The sequence below is a fragment of the Apteryx rowi genome, unplaced genomic scaffold (genome assembly GCF_003343035.1).
Source record: "Apteryx rowi isolate R43461 unplaced genomic scaffold, aptRow1 scaffold_21, whole genome shotgun sequence".
Lineage (NCBI taxonomy): Eukaryota > Metazoa > Chordata > Aves > Apterygiformes > Apterygidae > Apteryx > Apteryx rowi.
In genome coordinates, this window is record NW_020448419.1 from 4,456,644 (window position 1) to 4,482,398 (window position 25,755).

Sequence of the window (25,755 nt, forward strand, 5' to 3'; positions counted from 1 at the left end):
TAGGATTGTTCTCAGAAATAAAAGCCAAGCTGCTTTACTTTGATTAGCAGATCTGGTCTTGCTCTCCAGCTCTGCAGAACAGAGGAGAGGCTGTTACAATGGCTACCATAACTATTTTGAAGAGAAAATTAGCAGATATCACCATTTCTGTTTAATATTATATTATGTTTTATATTAATATTATTTAATACCACCTTTCAGTTTTACAGCACATAAGGTAAATATCCATACTTGTTAATTTACTTTTCTTTTTCGTTTAAGTTACACCCACACAGCAGCGTGGTGGGTCGCATACCGTCTCATTAGGAAATCTGTGGGTGTTGTACATAGGAGAAGAAAGAAAGAAAGAATGGAAAAATGAGTGAAAGTAGCCAAGACAAGCAAGTTCTTCCTATTCTTCCTTCTGTCTGAACAATTTCCCTGCCCCTCCCAAATGGCCAGTGTGAACGATTTGCCAAAGTAAGCTTTAATTTAATCTTTGGACATAGGCTTTGGTATAAACTCTCCATTTCCTTCGTTTAATTAATGTCCAAATGTGTTTGATTTTAGTTTGTTTTATTTTTTTAAAGAGAAAATTAAAATGTGATAGATTTTGAAAGATTTAATTTTGCCTGCACCCAATCTGCATGGACAAAACCATGCAAGAAGGGCATCGATCATGTATGTTTCAATAGCATTATTTGAAATTCAATGAGTATAAATCAACCAATAATAAAAGGCATACATTAGTGATTTTTGCTTATTCATTTAAGAACAGTACTTTACTACTTCACTTTACAATTATATAATCTTAAAAGTTATAACTTTTCTTTATATATATGCAATACGTTTTCTCTTTGCGCTGCTTGTACTGCTTGATAACATATGTTTTTTAGTGATGTTGTCAAGCACATAATGCTCATCTAGATATAAAAAGACCGTATAGACCTGAACAGGACAAAAGCAAAGCCTTTTTTTTTGTATTACGCAAAAGGTGGCTGTTTCTGATTAAGAGCAAAGAGAATTACATAACAAGAGGCTATAAAGAAGACTGAACAGAGATTTTTAAATACAGGGGAATATTAAAGGGAAAGCTAGAAAAAATTAAGGAAGAAGGCAAAGTTTACATGCCTAGAGAGGAAACAATAAGGAGGATGCGTAAAGAAAATATGTCTAGTAGAAATCTCCACTGAAGAAATGAAAGGAAGGAAGAAGGTATCTTGTAAACTGACCACCTTCTTCCTCCTCTTGAGGGAGGAAAAAGTTAATGATATTTATCCTACTAGTCATTTTCAGATTATTTCTCATTCCTTCCCTAGCATCTTTGTTGGTTTTTCTTGGCTTGACGATGGAACATTTTTGCTCTGATTTCAGATCTTTGTGTTATACAGTTTCTCCTACAATGAAAATAATTAGAGTGCGTGCTGTCACATGGCACAGAGAACTCCCAACTTGATTTTTTTCAGCTTTCCCTGGGACTGTGTATGGTTTTTTTTAATATTTTTTTTACCTGGTTTTCTAAGAAAGTCATACTCATTGTGATCACTTTTTCTCTGTGTGTGTCTGTTTGCCCATCCATTCCCCCCCCCAACTGTGTTTTCCAAATGCAAGTGAACTTTATTAACAGGCAGAAGTCTAGGACATTGAATTCTCAGGCATTAACTTCTGATGAGATTACTGAAATGAAAGACTAGAAGGAGTGCAAGCACTGTTATGAATAGTCCAACCTTACAAAGATTTGCAGTGAAGGTTCATGTCTTACTAAATATCAAGGAAATCATCTTTAAGTTATTTAAAATATCAAGGAATGCGTAAGGTACAAGTTCATAAGAAAATATATTTCATTTGTTCTGTTGCTTATGAACTATTTGTTTAGCTCCTGTGACCACCCAAACAATATAAAATAAATTGCAGTAGTAAATATTCCAACTATTCTGGCCTTGCATTTTGATTTAAATGTTTTGGTGGCTTTTGAGAAAACACACCCTCTTCAAACTCCCCTAATTTGTCTTAAGAGTTTTCACTATTGCTGTAGAATATGAAATGTGTAACAAATTCATAGGATATGTTCCATGTTACAGTCTTCTAGTGGCACAACTGATAAAAAGTATTCCCGCCCTTCCAGCTGTTACCTCCTATTCCTCTGCTGTGAAATAGTGTTTTGTTTATTTTTAACTGGAATCATTTCACTGATCTTGCTTAAAGGGCAACCCCACAAAAATTTGATGGGCGCAGCTGAGGTGAAAGAAAACTATAGCAAATAAGCTACAGCAGGGGCCTGAGGGAGGGCAGAAGTCTTTTAAATGAACTTTGATATTTGGAGTTGCACATTATAATTTCTGTCTCTCAAAGGATTATATAGAAGCTTCTTTGCAATGGATTCATTCTATTTGTGGCACAGTCCTCCAGGTCTTAATGAACCTTAAACTTGCATTCACCCCTGTGTGACAACAGAGCCTGAAAGCTCTCTGAAGTATGCAATAACTTATCACCAGGATGTTTTGATTAGTATTTTGAACTTAACATTTTCTGTATTTGCTTTTGCCTTTTTTTTTTTTTTTTTTAAACAACAAGCTAATGGAGAATGAATACATCTTTTTTCACCAAAACATTTTTCTTTTCAAAAGTCAAAGCTATGTATCTGAATTTTTTATTCCTTTTTCAGGAAAGAGGATATTTGACGATAACAACAACAAATACTTCTGCTCTGTTTTTTTTTTTTAGAGGTTTTCTCTTATCTTAGATTCTAATAAAATATAATTGCTAAAAGCTCAAGAGCAACACAGATGATTAAAGGTGAGGAAGTGCTTCTATACAGGGAACAGCTCAGTATGCTAGGACTTTTCAGCCTGGAAAAAAGATGAATTAGGAAGAACACAGTAGAGGTCTACAAAATCATTTCCTCTGTCCTTCTCTTTCAATTCGAGAACAAGACCGCATACAAGCAAGTTTTTGAACACCAAAATAGTTAGCAGACCTGTGAAACTATTCGCCAGAGGATGAAGGGGATGCTAAAAGTTTGTGAGTTCACAGAATTGGACGAGAACATGGAAACAGAGAGGTTACAGAATACACAGAAATAACCACTGGCTTAGGAGAGGCCCAAGTTGAGAGTAGGTGGAGCCTGGGAGACTACTGGGCGAGATACCACATATGTTTCTGCTTGTTTTTATTCTCCCCTTGTATCCATTTATGGTGACTTTTAAATGCAAAACATTTAACTGTGTGGACCTTTGATCTGACTCAGTATGGCCTTTCGTATGTTCTTACCATCATACTTTTCTAGCAAAAGCCTGCCCTGTAAAGTGAAGACTCATCCGTGTGTCAGAGAAAGTTGGTATGTTTCAAAGATTGTCAGAGAAAGTTCTGGAATTTCTAGATTCAAGGATCTGTATTTGTCTTTTTCCTGATATTATGCTGATACACGCAGAGACTTTAGCAGTCCCTGTCTTCCATGGGACATTTACAGCTGCAGTACCAGGTGGGCTGAATGCTTTATCTTTATTTTACTTCTTCCCTAGTTGCAGCTCCCATGTGAGGGTCTTGGAGAGGAAATGAAATAGTACTGTTTCTATTTTAAAGATACCCTATAATAAAGTCTTTTATATAGTTAATATTGAAAAGAATTATCAGTTAGTATAAAACAATAGACGTGTTGTTTAATTTGATGTATTTTCGTGAAAAGAAAGAATTTGATTTTAGTTTTAAATACAGCCTTGACCTCTGACCTTTAATTAATGTCTGCCTTATATTCATTCTATTTCAGTGTCTTCTTTCCATCTCATTTCCATCTTTTGTTTGTCTCATTTCCATATGAGTTTTATGAAAAGAAAAAATGTTATGAAAATTAATATGTGTATGCAGGAGCACCAAAAATACCTGTGTTTGCGCACACAAATGTAACAGCTATTATCTTATACATCTGTATAAGCTATAAAGGTGTTTCTGTAGTATCCAAGTAGAACTCCATAGTTATTTTGCTGTTAGTACTTCAGTTTCCACAGACGCACCTATTTATGCATATTTAAAGTTTACTTTTGTAATGTTCACTGTGTAATTAGGCAAAAATTCGGTATAAGTAATCCTGTACGCTTACAAAGTGGAATCATGTCTCCTGTTCCAGTTTACCAAAGCTGACTAGAAGTTAATAGACAATTCACCCATACAAAATATGCAGGACAGAATTAATCTCATCCCAGTCTGGGATGGTGTGAGTCATGTTGCAGAAGTGTTTGTTTTTCTCTAGTAGTTAAAAATGGAGTTTAGAACACTAGCTTGATGTAGATGTCTCAAGTTAGGCAAGATGAACCCTTCTCTTAACTTCCAATTTGCTTGATTTATATTCATTTGAGGCTGTCAGCATGACTGTCATCTAGGCCAGGGAATATGTAGCTACCATCTGAAAGAGACCTTAGCACCTGTTTGTAAGTGAGAACTCAACATTTTTGGAATCCACGTGGAGTGAATTTGAAAATCTCTCCCTAAGCACTTGCCATTTCTTATTTGACTGCCTGATTCTTCTTTGCAACATCTGTTACACTTGAAAGTATTCTTTATTTTGTGCACTGTATAGTTTTTTTAAAGCTTCTATAGTCTCTTGAAAGCAGGAATCTAGAGGTTAGGATATCAATGTTCAGCTTCTTTAGGCCTGTTTAAGCACTGAGAACAGTTACAAAAGGCAGCAGTTAGTCTTTATGGTGCTCAGTGTTTCATCAGACATTTTGATCCAGTCTGTTAAGTGCTAATCCTCTGGTGTTTCACATGGAATTTTCTGAAGAATAAATTTGATTTTCAGGTATATTCTTCCATCCTTTGTCAATATGGCAAATTGAATTTCTGCTAGGAGCATTTCATAGGTCCTGTGGTCAGCATCTAATGGATGCTCAAATTCTTTGTATTAGAGTGTATAAAATATCAGAGAGAAATTATTTGGTCAGTATGATATATCTGTTTTTCCTTTCCTTAACTCTTATCTTTACATATCAAACATATGTATTGGATACCTGAAGACTGTTATCTGGAATATTTTATGGCTAAAGTACAAGTGTGCTTCTCTCCTAGTGAATGGAGTTTGGTAATAATACTTGCATTATGCTGAAGTAAAGTGATTGCAAATAGTATCTGAATCTACTTAAGTATTTTGTGTTTGGCTAAATATCCCTGTAATATGAAACACCTTTAGAATACCTGTTTTTCTGCTTGGGAACATATGAGCACGTGTATCACTTATTTACATGCATGGTAGATCAGGCTGATTAGATGCATGCCAGGCCTACTGCTCGTGTATTACAAAAAAACATATCCACTGGATATCTTTGCATTCATGTTGAGCTTGCTACTCATGTGCATGTTGCTAGTAATGGTGGCCGTGTATATGGGGTTTCTGCAAGACTGGGAATCTTGACTCTGAAAATCTGTGTGTTACTGGGACTTAAATTCTATTTTTGTAGACATAAGTAGTCTTGTTGGGCAGTGATAGAAGTCACCGAGATTACTGGTATGTTTTAGCAGGCACATAAGGGTTTGCAAAACTGGGAGCGTTGTCAGCATCTTCAGTGTCAGAGTTTTTCATATAACTGCCTGGGAAGGAAGAATACCTTGGTTTAGTTTAAAAAAAGAAATACGACTATGAAAATACAAGTAATGAAAGGAAGTAGATGAAAAAGGAAATATCTTTTCTGAGGGGAAAAGAAAAACTGTGCCTTATTTTTAAATTTACTAGTTTTCAGTTTGATAGCTTCTTCTGCCTTTGTTCTTTTTTTTCAACTGTAAATTAAATGAGATGGAAAAAGTTAAAGATTTGATTTTTATATTGAGATGAAATATCAGGCTCCCTTTAAAAAAAAAAAAAAAAAGAACCCAAACTAGGTACTCTGTATTAAATGTTACTAAAGAGAGCAATAGTGTTTTGGTTACAGCATAAGCCAGAAAGAATAGGGGTTTAAAATAAAGCCTAAAAGAAATATGATTTCCCTAGAAATGTTTGGAGGAATTTACTTAATTGCAACCAGAAGTCTGACCTGGAAGTGTAATGTTTTGACCCTTTAGCTGTCTGGTTTCCTAAATGTGTTGTTTTGCTGTCTTTAAACTGTGAGAAAATCTGTTTTACATGTCTTTAACCCTTGATTTCCCTAAAATTCTCAAAGTAAGAGTCCCAAAACTATCACCAATAGTCCAACAAAAACAAAAATTGACATTGCATTTTACAAAAAGGATCAGTATAAAAATGTGTTGAACACAGGTGTCCTTTGTATTTTCATTATAATCAGAAGTAATTTAGAGTGTGACTTGATGGTTAAAATATGAATAGGGATTTCTTTTAAACTCTCATTGCTACCATATTACACAATAATACGCTCCTTAGTGTTCTTTTGTTCTTGTTTCATTATCACATGAAAAAGGTAGGCAGAAAATACAAAACTTTAATTTACAAACATTTTTGTGGGTTTACTTATATTTAGAATTTTTTAAGTGCTTAAGAGAAATCTATATCCAGATAGAGATGGAGGGCCAAATCCTGGAAAAAAAAAAAATGCATGCTCTGTTTACATAAGTAATTCATTAAGAGCAGTTATGTGTATTTGGTTCTGTAGGTTGAACTGTGCCCAGTGAAGGTCCTAGATACGCTGTGTTTATTACACACTGAATATTCCCATTGACTACAAAGGCACAACTAGCAGACCATAAAGAAAGCGACACAAGCAGTGCTTTGCAGCGCCCAGGTCTTAATTTTTTAAAAATATATAGAAGTGAACTAAAATTTACTAGTAATTATAGCTCTGCAGCAACTAATACAGCCTTTCACTGGAAAAGAGGAGGAAAAAAAATCCAGCGCAATCTTGTATGTGTGTTGTGGATATAGTAACAGAATTCCATCAACCTCAGACAGATAAGAGAGATTCTAATGTAAAGCAAATTATGATTATTCAGAGAGAAACTTTCTACTTTTGAATTATTCACTAAACCAATTCATGCAAAACAAAGTTGTTTAAATGATGAAGCTTACTTTGTCATTTAAAGAAAGGATAGAAGGTGACAGTCTTGTGTTTGTTTACAGAATTTGTTTTCATTATTCTTTCGATTAAGAGATGTGTGTGTGTGTGTGTTTGTGATAGGACACGGATAATGCCTGTCTGATCTCTTCTGCTGTGTTCCTGTGGCACATGGTAGAGTCATGGCTTTTGGTCTTAAATATCTTAAATTTGCCATTGAATGTTGAAAAAGAGAATATTCTGTGTATCTTTTTGCATGAAGCATCTGTTACACTGATGCCAGAGACTACAAGAGACTGAGGTAAGTCATTCAGGTGGTCCATTACAATACTGTGTTCTTGAGTAAGCTAAAATGAGCAGCTTGTTACCAATCCTTCTGAGATCAGGCTCCAGCTCTTTCACCACAACCATCACCTGCTTCACTGCTAAAGCTGAGCTGTGGTCCATTTGCCTGCATCTAAAAAGAGAAAATATAACAGGCTCCATTGTGGTGGCTTTCCACTTATCTTCTGAGGAGTTCCTATAAACATTAAAGAGAGTCTCTTGTGTGAAAAGACAAGAACCTGTGAACCCCAACTGCAGCTTGCTTTGTTCTGACAACAGTGTGAAATGCATGGTAGTTCATGTCCACATGCATCTCTTAAAACTCACTTTCTTTTTAAGTGGCCTTTAGGTCATAGAGTGGAAGAGAGAGGTCATGACCATCAACATCTACCTCTTGGCTCTACTGAGCTATCTTAATAGTATTCCTCAAAAAAAGAGACAAAGATATTCCTTGCTGCCATATATCAGGATCAACTTTGAAGAAACTGAACCTTCTCACATTCATGCCATCTTTCTAAATTCTGCTGGAAATACCTGTACTAGCTCTTCTTTCCCTCTCTTTCTCTCCCATCATGTATTCAGAGGCAGACTGACTTTTTTCACCAAACCCGTAGGTTTTCTAGCTGTGAGATACAATATACAGTTCTCCACCTGTTCAGAGCTTCTTCCTGACATTTTTAGTGACCCTTGCCTAGACTTCCTGTTATGGGTAGAAGATGGAAGTCTTGTCAGCTTTGGGAGCGAGAGGTTTAGTACCCTTTCCTCTCATGGAAGCTTTTGCAGAAGCTATTTCCTATTGCCAGGGGAAAAATAGAGTCTGCAGACCCATGAAGGGTTTGTTTGCCTTTATTTGAAAGTCTTTTTAGCATTATAGTATTAGCACCTATGATAATGTTTTTCTAATGAGCAATAAGGGAACCAGTCATGTTTGTTAAACTCTGAAAGGCTCATTTCCACATCACGGTCAGGTTTTTGTACTAGAAGTGATTTTGCTTTGTAGGGAGTGCACTTAAAATACAGAATTCTCGCTTTCAAGTTTTTATGGCATCAAAAATCTTCATGAGCTCGTGGGTACCCTCATAGGAAGAAAGAAGATAGTCTGACTAGACAGACAATTAGCATAAAGGACATATTTCTAGAAGGCAGTGTGTGCTTTAAAGCCCACTCTGTATCCATTCCCTGGGACCATGGAAGTCACAATGTCTGTGTTTCATGGGATTCTCGTTTTAGCTAAGGTCTAGCTTCTACAGGCTTGTTTAATCAGTGGGAGGAATTTAATGAAATAAACCAAGTGGCATTTGTCCATTTGGATACAGATGTGCCTGGCCAGTTAGGGGGACACACTTAGTTTTTTTCTGAATGTACAGTATATGCAAATGTGACATCAGAAAGTTTTTAACTAAGCTGCTCCTTCATTGAGATATAGCCATGTTGAAGAGATGTGAGATTCTCCTCTGCTGGTGACGTGTCAGACAGCATTTACAATAGAGATCTTTTTCAGTTCTCTCTGCCTTTTGGCTGATACTGACAGATAGCATTTTCCTTAACAGTGGGGCTCTTTCCAATGGTTCAAGAACCCCCAGGCATGTAGTTTCCTGTGGAATACAATTTATATGTTCCAAACAGTGCAGAATTCCTAATTAGCTTTCAGAAAGCTCATATGTTAAAGCCCATCACATACAATTAATAACATGATCAGTAAGGGGAGATCAACCAAAGGGTGAAATCAAATCCTGTTTCCTGTTAGAAAGCAATTGTCTGTGGTAATGGTTCACTGACCATCAAATGTGTGGCTCTACTTTATCTGCTTGAATACATTAGCAGGTGGTGTTAGCTACTTAACTCTTACACATTATGAATAGGTATTGAAAGACTGTATCTTAAGAGCTGTTTTCCAGAACTGGATCAGTTGGCCTCTTCATCTTAAGTGTTAGTAAGGGGAGACTCCAGAGCTGGGATGTTCTGAGGACCTCCATTAGATGCGTTTCTCATCTTATGGCCAGACAGGCTGATGAATGCCTTACTTCTCAGTTCTTTCCTCCAGAATACCCATGACAAGCAGGCTGAGAAATGTCTCATACTGGATCCAGTTTGGTCAGTAGAGTTGTGATTTCAGAGTGTATTCCAGGCTTGTCTTGCTGGAGGAGAGCCCTACAATCTGGTTCTTGCTCTATCTTTCAGGAAGATATCACCTATTTGTGTTAGCAACTGGCCTGTGTTCAGAAGATTTAGCTGATAGAAGAATGACACTAATGTTAATAAAATTGTAGAAGGGGAAAAGTAAGGATTTTTCTCCTTACTCAGTAGTCCATTTTTGCCTATACTTGGTTTACGTTGACTGTTAGACATCCTGGAAGAGATAGAAGCCAATTACTTCATTGAATTTATTTACAGCTATGAAACTTTTCCAGATCAGACCCTGCATATTTGCAGTATGATTTAGCATTTGTTAAAACTGTACAGAGGAAGTGCTTTAATTTGTGCATGCAAAATCACGCCTGCAGTGCTACATTAAATGCCTTTAGCTTACCTGTCCCTCTTCCTAACAGACATATGCACTAATATATGTATATTCTTATAGAAATCAGTACTGCACCCACATTCTTTTTCTTTTTTTTTCCACATTTTATGTATATAAATTTAATGGCCGGAATCTACCTTTTTAGGGTTTGCTTAAAGTTTAAATACATTTTCCTGTGCATTTGCATGTAACTATCACTTGGAATAATACAGTTTTAAAAAAAAGATAAAAAAGTACTTTGAACTGAAGGCAGAATGGAAGGAAGGAATGGATGGTTTACGTTGTTCTGGGCCCACTATTAGGTGTATAAAAGCTTGTACTAAATGAAGATCTCTTGTGCTTGTGGTCACTAACTGTGAAGTTCATACTCTCTTTTCTTTCTTTCTTTCTTTTCCTTTTTTTTTTTTTTTTGTAGTTTGAGATAGTGCCCTACATTCTGTTACCTCTACAGAATGCCAGAATAGACTCAAGAAGTCCTGATAGCTTCTTGCATTGTTCCCTCCCAATTTCTGCCGTGCATGGTCCGTATAGCTAGACTTAGACTCCAACATCTGGTTTTGAATCTCATCTAAATTAGAAAGGCTGAACTACCCTGTAGCAGATGATGTGAATATGTGCAGTTGCTTGGGGGAAGGAAGGCTGCACAATTAGCAGTAGGAGTTCTGTTGTTTTGTTTTGTTTAAGGGTTTATTGTATGTGTGGTGTTTTGGTTATCTTTTTTTAGTTTACAAATGATCAGGAATTTGTTGGTGTATAATTCTAAATGGAGACCACTAAAAAAGCATCATAATAATATGTCTGTAGAGTACTTTGAAGATGAAAAGCCCTATGTACTGTAAACATTATTACGACTCTAGTTTAATCTGTGTGGAGTAATTAAACTAGCATAAGCAAAATTCAAATTTTGTTTTATATGTACAATGTAATATTTCAAAAAGTCTATATGTTTACTTTCACAGTTTAACATAACAAATTCACCTTCTTACATTTTCAATACATTTGAGTTGCAAGGATTTAAGATTTTACTGTACAAACATAGAGATGGTCCTAACTGGGAATAATCTAGGCTATTGGAAAAAATGGATGTTTTTAAAAGCAGTATAAAAATACTGCTCAATCAGAAATAGCTGTCTGCCAGATATGGAACTGTTTGTGGGGCTATAGGCCTTCCTAGGGTTGTAGTGTGGGTTTGGAGAAGACTTTGCTGAATTTAGTTACAGAGCCAGGCAGGTGCCAGATTTTGCTGGGAAGTGAACACCTGCCAGGCTACTCCAGATAACTCAGCAGCTCAGAGGCATTTTCCCAGGCTCCCAGATGAATGGTCTCTAATAGCTGTGGGAGAGGGCTTTCCACTGTTATACACTGTACCACAGCCTCTTCTTGGCAGCCTTGTGGAAGCTCAAGTCAACTTGGCTGTAACTCCTTTGGAAAACAAGTGTTGCTGGATAGTTTTACAGTAAAAAAGTCAGTGTCTGATACTTCCTCTCAGTGTCTTGGGACTATGAAATATAACAAGCAGGGCAAATTACCATTCCCTTAAAAGGCATTACTCACTGGTGCATATTACAGCTGAAACTGAACTGCAACCTTTCTAGAACTACTTTTATTAAGTCACATTCTGGGTTCCCGGGTCTCTCTCTTTCATTTGGTAGTTTATTTTTTTGGAACCTGGATCTGATGATTTAGATGAACAGTTTTGAAAAAATAGAAAAAATAAACACTAGCAGAAATGTTATTTCTGCCTACGTTGGTAGTCTGCGTAGGGAGTTATGTCTGCGTTGCATGATGAAGATGAAATTTAAGATTTGGTTGAGTGGGCTTGCTGAGCCTGAGGTCCATGAACTAACTTTCTACATTACTGGCTGCAAAACAGTGTGTGTAAGTTTCTACAGTCTGCTTAGAAGGAGTTAATGCTGGAATATTTGAAACATCTCACTTGTTCCATCCTTCCAGATAGCATGAACAGTAGCTTTTGGTCCTTGATGAGTATATACTGGCCTTCTTCCCTGTATATAAACAGTGTTGATGGTAGACAAGTCTAGATTTGAGAACTAATTCAGACTCGTGTTCCCTAACTGTATAGAAAGTTTAAAAAACTGCAAGGTGCATAAGGTTGTCAGATAAAGTATTCTTGTGAGGCTTTTTTTTTTGTTTCATGAAGAAGAATGATTAACTGGATAATATTTTTCTCTTGGTGGAAGCAGAAAGAGAATGTTGCAGCTTTTATAGCGCTGCAGTAATTCTGACAATTTCAAAGCTATGGAAAGTTCTGCAAACTCCAGGTGACTTTATGGGCTAGGTCAGCTTCCGCGAAAGACAGTTTCAAAATATTTGATAAGCATAGCTGTGTTTTAGTTTTAAAATATGGATTTCTTGAATGTAACGCATCTTAATGTTTTCTTGCAGTTACAGCAGAGCATCTGTTCTGGCTTTTTCAACAAAGTCTAGTAGTAAATAGTCATGGAAACTGAAATTCTCTTCTAGTGTTAGTCCCTCTGGGCAGAGCTTTTTCTCAGGTACAACACCCTGTGAAGTTTCTGTAATATTTCAGATCTGAGGTGACTCTGCAAACATAGTGTAGAGCTGTCTGGATCACTTATGTATGCATGTATTATTTATTTTGTTAGATTTAAGGGAGGTGTTATACCCCAGAGAACAGGAACCAGCTGAATCAAGATTCTTTAAGTGGAATTTCTGACTTTGTTCAGGCCATTAGTCAATCAAATATGATTAAAAGCTTACCTCTCAGAGAACACCAGGATAGCAAGCAAAATAAACAGGTATACATGTCACTTGAATCTTAAAAGAATTTCAGAAATGAAGTATCATGCTTTTTTCTGTGAAAAGCACAAGATTTCCCCTTTTTATTTTAAGTCTTACTGAAGAAAAACACTTTTGGAATATCCTAGACCCATGTATGAGGAAAGACTCTCTTAATATTATTCTCTTTGGAAATTTGTTTGCAAAATTGTACTTCTATGAATGTTACTCTTTCAGTATTATGGCAGTCACAGTGGAAGACACTGTTATCACACTAATAATTTGTTTATATAAAGGGCAAATTCCTTGATTTTGCTTACCGTATTAAGAGTGTTGAAGAACTGTGGATACCAAACTGGAAATAGCTAAAAGTAATTTTCTTTAATTGTGTTCGTAAATACACAGTTGATAAAGGTGATGGATTATATCGAAATTTTTCTCAAGTACTCATCTTTTTTAAGGGATGGTTCGACTTGTCACATCTTGACTTGATCTTTAAAGGGAAGTGAAGTTTTAGTTATCTTCCTAATGGGAAGGAAAAAAGATGGCTGATAAATATCAAAGGATTGATTGTGATCAATAACCGCAGTACTTAATGAGAGATGATGTTGTAGAACATCACTTTATGGTGAGCTCCAGGAGATCTTGTATGCGTAGGAGAGTTGTAGACTGTGCAGGAGAGGACATGCATTTTCAGGCTTATAGTTGGAAATAAGTCATGCCTTGGCACTTGTTCAGCAGCGACTGAGACTGAGACACAGGGTCTTTCCTTACTTCCTTTAAATTGTTAGAAGAACAGCAATACCACTTGATTTATAAGCTCTTCTGTGGTATTTGCAGCTAGAGTGTCTGACTGTCTTGGAAGGAGCAATACATTAAGGCTTGCAATACCCTAAAGAGTTAGGGGAAATATTATTAACCCTCTTCTGCAAATTTTTTTTTAGTGAGCTGTACAGAGAGACTATGGAGGAGGAGTCACAGATTCAGACTTCTTTCAATTTCAGTGGGAGCTAGGTTCCTAAGTACCTTTGTGAATCAAGTCCTGACTGATTTACTCAGGGTCCTTTGGGAATTTAAATAGAACAGAAGTAGAAGCTGGTTTCCTTAGACCTAATAGTCTCTTAACCATAAGATAGTCCTTTCTAGCCTTTTCTTATGCTCCTGAAGCACAAGGATTTCTATCGTTCTCAGGAATGGGAACTGAAGAAGCCTCTGTATATGTTACAGGTATCTGCTGGGGCAGCCAGCGTGACTCTGTGTACTTGTAGATATTGACGTTTCTAAATGTTTGCATTTTTCACTTAATTTAATATAGTTGTAAATGATTAAGACATTTCATGGATTTTTTTCATTCATTTTTTTCAACATTTTTCTTACCAGCTCTAAGTATGTCATGTTTCTCTAGAAGGCAGTTAAGGAAATGGTCATCTGTAGTCTTCATGTAGAATTTGTATGACTAGGAGTTTAGTCCCCAGGGCTATTGATGGAACATCTTCTGTGATCAATTAATTGATTTAAATTCATTTCTATGATTGGATAACAAAACTTGGAAGTGAGTAAATTGTTTAGGTTTTCCCCCCTTCCAGATATTAATTTCTTCAGACTTCAGTATATGTAGCTCCTTTTTTAAAATATTCCTTTAAAGTTGTGGGGTTTTTGTATTCATGAGCTGCTGCTGCTTCTCTCTCTCCAACAGTCCTATTTTCATAGATGTGCAAAGTTTTGAGACCGGAATGCACGAGATACCCTTACATTTACTATTATTGCTTTGTTTTATGTTGCAGGCAATCGTTTTCACATTACTGCCCAATTTATGAAGAGATGGGTCAATCTTCGTTGTGCTGTAGGGAAACGTTATCGTGGTAAGAGACAGATCTCTTATAATGTTACTTAGAATTTTGCATTTCAGGTAGAAAGCAAGGGGTTCATAAACTAATACTTCTGTTAGTCTTTTTGGTATACTTAATCAAAATTTTTTTAGGATTTGATTTTGTTTTTTTTCCAGAGGATTTTTGCTAAAATTAAAGTGTTTCTTAATATATGGTAGATTTCTTTTTTTAACTTAATTTTAAATTTTGTATGCCTTGCCTCAGGGTAATCTGCTAAGCCACACCAAATTCTGTAAGTATGATGAGACTCAGCATTTTACTGAGTTTCTGCAGGATGAATCAACCAGAGGTTGCAGTATGAATCACTTCATTGTTGCTTGAGTGTCTTGTGACATCAACTGTATGGTACAAGTGTATGCAAGAAAAAGCTTTCATTCGGCTCAGTGCTATAAAATCTTTGCATAAGTGATGTCATTGGACCAGAACTTTTTTCATGTTTTCTCAGGCCAAGATGTTCTGCAAGGAAATTATATCAATCCTGTCCTGCCAACAACAATAAAAAGGAGCTATAACAATCACTGCCCTTTGTGTTGATCTTTTCATATAAAAGAAGAATAGTTAAATCAACTAAGTGGCATTAAAAATATGGTTACTTGAATGGAAATCTTCTTGTAATTTCTTGTTTTTTACAGGAATTTATTATATTCATGAATGTTTTAATCTCTCTTCAAATATCAACTAATTTTTTTCTAACTCCATAGTGATTGAAAAGATTAGTGTTGATTTTAAATATTTTGTCAAACTCGTTTTCCTGGCCTGCTGAAAGAATAGTTAGGTTAGGATAGTAGAAAGCTTGTGATGCTGTTTCAACATTATTTTCTGAGTATTAAATCTTAACTTTTTTTAAGTGTCAATGAATGCCTAAAGATATATTTATTTTGTTAGCCAGCAAGTGAGATTATTATAAAATATAACAATAAAAACAGCTAGCTAGAATTAACTTGCTTTGCTAATGCTGCCAAAAAGAGAGGCTTTAATTCTCCAGTCAAAACACAGCTTCTGCGTGAAGTTTCTAAATAGAGAGGAGCTTAATTTTACTGGTTTTCACTGCCAACAAATACCAAAATAAATACATATCATCAAATAGTAAACAATTTGGTGCCCATGTTTCTTTTCTGTAAGACACGCCTAATGCTTCATGAACAAAAAACAGACATCAAGCCTAATCTAAAAAGAATCTTGCATATTGTAATCAGTGATACTCAATATCTAAAATAAGTTTACCAGTGAGATTATTACTGAAACCCCGCATAACAATTTCGGTCCTTGCAATAATTGCCCTGCTTTTCATCTGTAGCCCCTCTCACAGAACTGCAGAATATTTGAGGTCTGGAGATCATCTAGTCCAACCCCCCGCTCAGCACAAGGTCAGCTGGAGCAGGTTGCTCAGGACATTGTCAGGTTGAGTTTTGAATATCTCCTATAATGGAGACTTCACAGCCTCTCTGGGTCAAGTATTTTCCAATACTTGACCACCCTTACATAAAAAAGTTTTTTCTTCTGTTTAAATGGAATTTCTTGTTTTTCAATTTGTGCCCATTGCCTCTTGTCCATTTCCTGGATGCCACTGAGAAGAGTCTGGTTCCATTCCTTTACACCCTCCCATCAGGGACTTACACACATTGATAAGATTCCCCTTTTTAAGCAATCCCAGCTCTCTCTGCCTCTCCTCCTGTTACAGATACCCTGATCCTTTAATCATCTTTGTGGCTCAATACTGGACTTGCTCCAGTATGTCTCTGTCTCCCTTTTACTGGGGAGCCTAGAACTGGATGTGGTCCAGATGTGGTCTCACCAGTGCTGAGGAGAAGGAGAACCTTCCTCAACCTGCTGGTAATGCTCTTCCTAATGCAGCCCAGGATGCTATTGGCCACCTTTGCTGCCAGGGCATATTGCTGGCTCATGGTCAACCTGGTGTGCATGAGAACCCCCAGGTCCTTTCTGCAAAGCTGCTTTCCAGCCAGTTGGACCCCAGTCTGTACTTGTGCATGGGGTTATTCCTCCCCAGGTGTGAGACTCTGCGCTTCCCTTTATTGCACTTCATGAGGTTCCTCTCTACCCATTTCTCTAGCCTGTCGAGGTCCCCCTGAATGGCAGCACATCAGCCTGGTTACATAACCACTCCTCCCAGTTCTGTATCATCTGCAAACTTGTTGAGGGTGCACTCTGCCCCATTGTCTAGGTCATTAATGAAGATGCTAAAGAGTGTATGCCCCAGTATTGACCCCTGGGGCACACCACTAGTGACTAGCCACCAGCTGAACTTCGTGCTGCTGATCACAACACCTTGAGCCTGGCATTTCAGGCTTCAGTTTTCAGTCCGACTCACTGCCCACTTATCTAGCCCGTACTTCATCAGCTTGCCTAGGAGGATGTTATGGCAGACAATGTCAAAAGCCTTATTTAGGTCAGGCTAAACAATATCTAGTGCTCTCCTCTCATCCGCCAAGCTAGTTATCTCATTGTAGAAGGCTATTGGGTTGGTCAGGCATGATTTTTCCCTTCATAAATTCATGCTGACTAGTCCCAGGCATCATCTTATCCTTCATATGTCTGGAAATGGTTTCCAGATCATTTGTTCCATCACTGTCTCAGGGATGTATGTGAAGCTGACCATACAGTAATTAGTAGACTGCTTACAGTTTGAAAGCCATTTTACTAGACCTTTGAGGGAGGTATTTCAGGTCTTGAGGTTACAAACAAAGAAACAGTAATCTCGTCACTATTGGCATGGAAACATCAGTTCTTCCTTGGACACAGTTCTGCTAGCAGAGTTGGTAGTTCTGAAATCACTGTGAGTAGCTTGTATTCACAATCAAATTACAGTAGTTTAACAAGCTATTGTGGCATTTAAGCTGCAGCTACGGTCTCCATGTGTACACTTTCTTAACTAATGGCAAATATAAGGTAATATGTTTTAACATCTCCATCTTTCATTGTAATGACTCTAGCAAAGTTACTGCTGGGGCTGCTGGTAAGCACTTGTAGGAGTTTGTCAGATACTAATTGAGCTGTGCTTTCAGTGAAAGGGCACTATCTTGTAGAGAGACGCTCATGCATAGGGACGACCTGAATCTCGCTGGTAAACTGTGCACATCATGTCCACACTCACTTCCTTGTGATGAGATACTCTACCAGAAGCTCCAACAGATCAGCCTGATGTTTTTCTGCATGCTTGTTTCTTCCCTATCTCAGAAGATCAGGTGTTCTGGCTTGTTTTTAAATTATGCCAAACATAAAAATTGATATGTCTCTTAAAAAAAAAATCTGAGCCAAAAATATGAAGATGTTAATCTGGAAATTACCTGGTTGGTAAAATAACAGAATATCCAACTGTCCTCTTTTCATAGCACTGATAGTTACTGAATAAAGCTATGTTTGATCTATTCTAATCTGAGAACCCTTCAACTTTTAATCTTCTGTAAATAGAAGCTTTGTTATTTATTCGTTACAAACCTTGTGGTCTTGAATAAAATATGTGATTCAGTAAAACTTAACCAATTTGTTCAATGACTTCAAATTCGCAGTAGTCAATTTGAAACATTTTGCCTTGTGTTGAATTTTGTGTTAGATCTTGATTGAATCTATTCTGTTGCATAACAAACATGATTTACAGCTTTTGTTATGAAAAGATTAATCACCAGAATAGCGCAAAAGAAATCATCTTAAGTCGTTTGTCTGTGGGTTCTACGTGGTATGTTTGTCGAGGGCCTTGAGTGGACTAATGTGCAGCCATGGCTGTCCTCTTGAGGGCTGGGCTTACTCTCACTTACTGATTATTGAATGGTTTAAAAAGGCAAAGCAACCCAAACCAGGGATGAGATGTTGAAGAAAGAAGGTAATAAAATTCCCAGTAGTGGAGTAGATTAAGTGAGTTCTTGTGCAGGTAATTTTTTTTTTTTTTAATACTAAAATAATATGCATATTGCCATTATGTGTCTTTGAATACATATCATTTTTGTAATCTTCTTTTCAATTGTTTTTGCATAGAGCTACGTGTATTTCCAGACAGATTTGTGGTTTGTGTCAGTAAACTTGAATCTAATCCAAGTGCTTGGACATGTGAGAATGGTGCTTTGGTATGTACAAAACAGTTCTACGATTTTCCTGTTTATTGTAGAGTGGTAAGACGAATGTTTGTATATAGATGTAGTTATTCACGTATTTGTGAATGTCTGGTTGGAACCAGAAAATCACCTAAACAGTTGGACTGAAGTATTCAAAAGGAGATCCTAAAGTGAGTCTGAAACAGACAATAATGAGAATTTTTGGAAGCACAGTTTTTATTTATTCATTAAAATAAGACCACTTATTTAGAAAGCTAGGGATGCTTTCAGCACCTTGGCTTTAGGGATCTTTTTTAGGATTGTTTTTCCTTTATATTTTGTCTTTATAATACTTCGTTTTCCAGAATGATTATGGAGCAGTTTTTAATGACTGTGGGTTTTTTGTATGTTTTGTTAGTGTTTCTGTTCTGCAGAACAACTCAAATGGATCGGTGCTAGCCCTGCTGGGAAGAAAAATTCCCAGTCATTTATGGGGGAAAAAGGCACTGGTGGATAGTTAAATACCATAAAAGTTGTACTTAAATATTTCATCCTGAAGGCTTCATCAAGGTTAAAGGCTTATATATTTTATGCTGCAGTTAACTGACAGTTGTCTCAGGAGTGCTCACATTGACCCAGGTGGCCTGCTATATGACAGGCAGTCTCTTCTGTGCTCATGTTAAGAGTCAGGATTACACATTGAGGTTTATGTATATTTTAGTGGTTTATATATTTATATATATTTATATATAAATTTATATATTTTATATATATATATTTAACTATATCTGATACAAAAAAAAGCATTTCTTTTACTCATTGAACATGAGATTTTTTTATATCAAACGGGGTGTTTTTATTTCTTCTCCTATATTCAGATTTTATTATCTTTTTTCCTAAATTGATAAGTATTCTTAAGTGTCAAAGGACTGAGCAAATCTGTCTATCTATCTATCTGTCTTTCTCTCTCTCTCTAAAAGAAAATCTAATTGCTTTAGAAGTATTTTCCTAGCTTGGTGAAAATTACTTTCTCAGTATTGTCTTGAAAATACTTAGATACCTTAAACAGAAAATCTTGTCTCTGCATTTTTTTGAAATATTGCATTTTTGAAATATTTTTTTGCTTGTTTAAATATCTGACATGAGACATCCAATCCCCCCCCCCACACCTTTGGTATTCTTAATTTTTACCAAAAAATAACAGTTTACAAGTTTTCTTCTTTAGTTTCTTTCACATGATTCTGTCTAGTAAAGAGAAGGTAAACAAAAAACTTAATGATCTGAACTTCAGATTGATTATTTCAAAATATGATCTGATCTGTGGAAACTCCTGCTTGTTCAAAAAATGAGCTTTAAGTTTAAAAGACCTCTCAGTGCGATCATACCCTAATCAATAGCAGAGTTCTGGGAGTTTGCTTTACTTAAAGATGCAGTATGGGCACATATAACTGGAATGTTTAGTGTCATGTGTTGGTAGGAGGAGAATAAGATAGCTACTGCCAGGCTACCTTCCCCGATGTGAAGAACTAAGATGATGTGAACAGATCTTTAGCAAATGTTTTGGAGTGCCTTCCTAACTCTTGCCACACTAACTTAAAAACTCCGCTGGGGACTGTTTGGATGATCCAGGTCTCCTACAGCACATTTAGTACCAAGTTTGTTATATATTCCCGTTGACTATTTTGCCAAGCTGGGCGAGTCCTCAGTTGCCAATGAAAGATAATTTCAGGTTTTTGGCACTCCAGAAGTAAAAACTAAGGATCTGCACTTACACGTATATGCTTTCCTCTATGCAATTTAACAGTGTGTATGCTTGAATTCCAAATTGGACTACAAAAGACCACCAAGAAGACCTTTCCATTGATAGACTCTGTTGTATTCTGCCATGGACTGAAAATGGGGCATATATTTTTTTTTTTTCCTCTGTATGTTGTTTGAGTTTGAATCATTTCATAATTGCATTTAAGTTCTTTTAGATGTTTCATTAGCTCTTTCAGGGTCTATCTCTGTTTTATAAAAGTAATTGTCTAGTAGTTAACAGTGACTTCGTCACTTTTCAGTGTTATGTATTGTCATTGGCTTAGTCAAGACTTTAAAATCTTTTTTTTTTAATTGCTTTTATGCTGTTTTATGCTTTGGGTCAAGCTTTAATGCCTGAGATGTGTCAAATAATGTCAGGCTCAATGCCCTCCTTTTGAATACTTTGAACCAGTTTTATGTCAGCCTGATAGAGGCACATTTATTTCATTCATTGCTCCTTCTTTCACACTTGCAACTCTTCTGTTCTTCACCTATCTTCAGCAGTTTGTTCTTTGCTTTTTCACTGTCTTTTAGGCTATTCTCTACATCTCCCAAAATAGGCCTTCATTAAACCAAGAGTTTCAACAGATGTAGCCAGATATGAAATAAAATCCTTACATCCTGCATCTTAAGAAGAATCATGATTAGATTGCTTTTGAGATATTCACAAGCACAAATCTGATCAGCGGTTGCTGAAAGTAGCAATTTGAAGCCTTCTGTGATGTGTTTTGTGGCTTAAACAGTCTCTGTCAAATTAGTTTTAAATGTAATAAAAAGTTTGAGAGCACTTCTAAGGAATAGAGCTGAAATTAAATATCAGTAGGTTGTCTTCTATTTTACTTTCTATTTTGTAAAATCCATATTGGGTGTTGCTGTGATCATATCTAGGAAACTGGCTGCAGACAAAAATGCATCATTTTGGAAGAAAGCAAATCTCTATTAAAGAAACAATACAACAAGCTATTAAAAATACATGAACAAATTGGAAGTCTCAAAGAAAAGATGGAAGAAAAGCCTGGCTGATTAATGCTAAGTGTAGGCATAAAACCATTGTTTCATGTTTTGTCAAATTATATTTGTAATCTTGAGTAGTTTTATCTTGAAAAAAGAGTGAGCTTTGGGAACATGGCAAAAGAGGAAACCTAGGGAAATATAACAGCTATAGAGACATTAGTCATCTGTGTCAAAATGACGACGTTTTCTTAATGATTATTATTTAGAGTGCTAGAATGGAAAATTGGAACTGGGTTATCTGAAGAAACAGTGGAAATGGGTGGAAGGCTTATTGGAGGCTTGAGAACATTTTTAAAATGTGCTAACAATGGAGTATTCATTGATAACCACATAAGCTTTATACTGGAATCTATGAGAGGAAGTGCTTGTAGGGAAAGCATGAAAGAGGTTCAGCTAATGATGATATTAAAATGGAAATTTGAAATTACTATTCCTATGAAATTGGAAAAGAAAATGGAGAGTAGGAGATCCTGTCTTGATTTAAGAGGTTTCAAGGTTTCCACTGAGCCTTATTATGTTATAGGGAATATTATGGAAAAATTAAGATTTTCCAAACAGAAGTTGACTCTTAAAAAGTACAAAAAGAGAAAAGTGCAAAAAATATGCAGAGTGCTTTTTAAACCCCAACAGATAAGTAAGCGCTAGAAAGCAAAGCATTTTGTCTTTTTCATGCATGTCTGATTTTATAAATTGTGTCATTGTAACATACTTCAGACTTATATTAGTGAATTCGTACTTATATTAGAGAATTCTCTTTAATAAAACAAATATTTTAAGAGCATAGGTGACATAATATGCTTGGAATTTGATTATGTTGGGAAGAGGCTTCTAGTTCTTTCATTAAAACACGTAGATTTAGCAGGAATTAGCAAGAGACTGTTCAATAGAGGATGTGCTGCTGGAACTAGCAGTTATGGCTACTTGAAGGTAGAATGAAAAGAAAAACCTTTTTTTAGGTAGGAGCAATTTGTAAAGATTGGTAGAAGATTTTCTGTTAAATTCAGTTATCTTAAATACCTTAAAGACAGTATTTTATTCTTAAGTGATATCAGATTAGATAAGGGAATGAGAAAACACCATGAAATGCACTTGTACAGTTCACGGTGTACAGGGTGCTAACCTTGGCATGAAACTGTGTTGTGTATATATAATATCACAGTTAAACCGATGTACTTGTGGGCTAATCCTGACAAGGTCAGTCAATGTCCCCTCTATTTCCAGCTGCATATTGCTTTCCTTTCTGTTGCAATGGGCCTAGGGATTCTTCAGTTGAGATTAAATCAGTTGGAGTTGATCCAGCAGAAAACTATTTATTTGTTAGATTTCTTTGTTTGTTTTTTTTTTATTGGAGGCTTAGTTTTCTGTCATGTCAGTTCACTGAACCGACTCATCCCGTGCTCATGCAATTGCCAATTGTGACACAAAGAACATTGCAGGAGCATGACAGGATTTGGAAGAAGAGTGGAGGACCACCCCTTTAGGCAGCAGCAGAGTTACCCTGGAGTGGGAGTAGCATCCAAAGCACACATTAATTTTACATTTGACGCAATACATGTCTGACTGTTCTTCAAAGTCATTGCATTATCCTTTTTTTTTTCCTCATAAAATCTAATTTTCATTTGGGTTTAGATAATATGCTATAATTCTTTTTAACCGTTGCAGGAGGCATAACTAGAGGAGAACAATTTAATATTAAGCTATAGTTTGATAGTTGTCTAAACAGGCTTAAATATATTGTATGAATGGGGTTAAATGCGTTGCACTGGTCTCAGTGGCCCAGAAGATAGTGTCACAACCTATCATTCATTCATGACTTCTTCAAAATTATATGAAACAAGATTATACAAGAATACTGAGTTATGTCACTTCTCCTTTATTCTGTGTGTAGATGTATTTTGTATTTCTTTTGAATCCCAAACTCAGAGGTGGGAACTACTGCACCTGGAAAGGTGTGGTGGGAGGTATGGCCCCCAGGGCCATCTTCCTCTTAGCTCCTGCTTTGTTCAGATGTGTTATGCTGCTAGGCTTACTCATATATCTGAAATACTGAGTTAGAAATGCACCGGGAGCTAGGATTCAGGAGCCATACCTCTCTTGACATTTTGTACCTACCAAGCTGACACTGGCACTTCTGTGTGTTCTTCAAATCTGCCCCTATGCTCTATTTGGTTACTGGTGCCCATTTTAAGCAACAGTTTTGTTCCTGCAATTCCCATCACATCTATCAGTTAAGCAGCAGCAAGTCACCATGTAAACGGCATGTTCATTCAAGAATTATTAAGGAATTAAAATGAAAAGGTAATCAAACTGTAGGAAATACATGCAATTTTTCTTTAAAAGTTGTTTGTAGTAGAAGTAATACAACTATCAGAGCAAATACTTCAATTATTTTTTTTGAAGAGGGAAACTGCAGACTAATGAGCCTTATCCCTACATCTCTTAGCGGGACAGATAAAGAATTACTTTTTCCTTTTGTGAGTTTACATTTTCAACACTTCAAGCTTTTGTCACCTTTTTCTACTCATCCTTCATATTCAGCGCAAGCTGACGCAAGACTGACGACACTGAGATATACAATCTCTCCTGCCTTCTCTTCCCTTTTATTATCCATGCGTACTTGTCTGCAACTTCTGTCAGTATCAGCATGTGTGGAGAGTTGAATTAGTTCACTGATCCATCTGTAAACAATGTTTTTTTTGTTGTTGTTGTTTGCATGGTTAGCTTTCAGTTGGATTCCTTTGGTCAGACTCTCTATGTGGCTGCATAAGTGCTTGTATTGATACAGGGACTTGGCAGGACCAGGTGTTTGATAAGGGTGAGGCTTCCCTTTCAATGTCAATATAGCTTTAAATTAGCTTAAATCATAAAACTACTCTCTGGGAAACTAAATCACAAAGTAGTGGAGCTAAGGTCTTTGACTCAGTCATAAAGAAGAAAGCTGCAGCAATTTAAGATACTCCCTTTTGTCCCAGTTGCCTTCCTCTTCTTGGATATTACCACTCCTATAACAGTTTGCCAAAGGGTATGTGTGCCTGCACCTCATCTTGCTGTGCATCACAGTGCTGTGGACTCGTGCAAACCAAACTTTATTGGGTTTTAAAGCCAATGTGCTGAACTATGAGTGGGAGCAGCTGAGCGTGTGTGTGTGTTCCCTTCTGCCAACCCTGCTGTGGGGGCAGAAGCCTCCTGCAAAAGGGGAGGGAAGATATCTGAGAGTGGTAATGTGGATTGCCTCAGTGAGATTTGTCTGAACTCGTCTTAGTTTCTTAGTTTACAAACTGACTGCTTTATTTTCTGCATGGCAAAAGTGTAATAGCTGTCTGCTATTTGTTATATTAATGATCCAGAGAAGTGGATAAATAGTGAAGTTGATACAATTGTTTCAATTAGTCAAGACTAGAGAAAACTATGGAGAATTTTGGAGAAACCTCACAGAGATCGGTAAATGGTCTTTAGGACTCTAAAAGAAAATTACGCGTTGATGTGTGTGAAGTAATTTATACTGCAAAGAGCAATTAAGGTTTTCATGCATGCTGCTGAGTGAATCAACTGTAAGATCTCTGGAAAAAGACCAGGATATTGCTACAGGGAACTAATTTGAAAATGATTGTTCAGTAACATTATTTATCTGAAAAGCAGACAGAATATTAGTGTGCGTAAAGAATGAAATAAAAAATAGTAGAATTATGATAATGCCAATAAATAAGTTGAATCCATCTTCATTAAAAGGTTTTGTACTTCTCATTGTGCAAATCCAAATGAAAGATAACAGAAATAAGAAGGGTCCTGCAGCTGCAATATAAATTATTAAGCACATAAAATGATTCCCATATGAAGCAATATTCAAAAAGCAGGGACAAGTTCAGTAATCTACTGATTTTAGTAGTTGTTTCTTATGTGAGTACTCCAGTTGATTTAAGTAACTACTTAGCAGCATTCACATGATCTTGTTTGTCAAAGCCTTGTGATTATTTAAGATATTATCTCTCATCATCCTTTCACTTGCATCATTTTCCTGTCCACTCTCACTCTCTTGATGTCACAACTTATACTAGTGGTTAATGTGTATTTGAGCTAAGATTCTGGACTTTGCACTGAATGATGTTCTTTCCTCTCTGCAGACTTTGAGAGGATGGGCATATGCTAATGTTGAAAGCTGCAGTGAGCTAAAGATTTTTGTTAGTCACTGTGCACCTGAGAGATTTTGATGACTTAAGTACTGAAAGAGACTTAAATGATTAAATGTTGTGATAATAATTCTCTATATTCCTGTTGTCCAAAGAATATGTGGTAGTTTTTTTATATCATTTTAAAGAGCAATCTGTTCCTCAGCCTTCAGCAGAAAACCCTGTAATAACTAGTAGGAATTTCATAACTTGATTGAAAAGTAAGCTGAAATGTATGAATGGGAAGGTTCATGGATGTATTTT

At 36.4% G+C, this 25,755-nt stretch overlaps 1 protein-coding gene across 16 annotated transcripts in view; it reads left to right on the forward strand.

Annotated features, from left to right (window-relative positions):
• Positions 1–25,755, forward strand: part of SLX4IP (SLX4 interacting protein) — a 105,662-nt gene that overhangs the window by 48,360 nt on the left and 31,547 nt on the right. For 15 of the 16 annotated variants that reach the window (XR_003253254.1, XR_003253252.1, XR_003253253.1 and 12 more), the window contains 2 exons: positions 14,361–14,438; positions 18,456–18,544. The exons of the other annotated variant lie outside the window; for it this stretch is intronic. Coding sequence is in view for 11 of the 15 variants with exons in the window: in XM_026064188.1 (XP_025919973.1) it covers positions 14,361–14,438; positions 18,456–18,544 (167 nt within the window). In the remaining 4 variants the exon portion in view is untranslated. The remainder of the gene's footprint in view (positions 1–14,360; positions 14,439–18,455; positions 18,545–25,755) is intronic. 16 annotated transcript variants of the gene reach the window in all.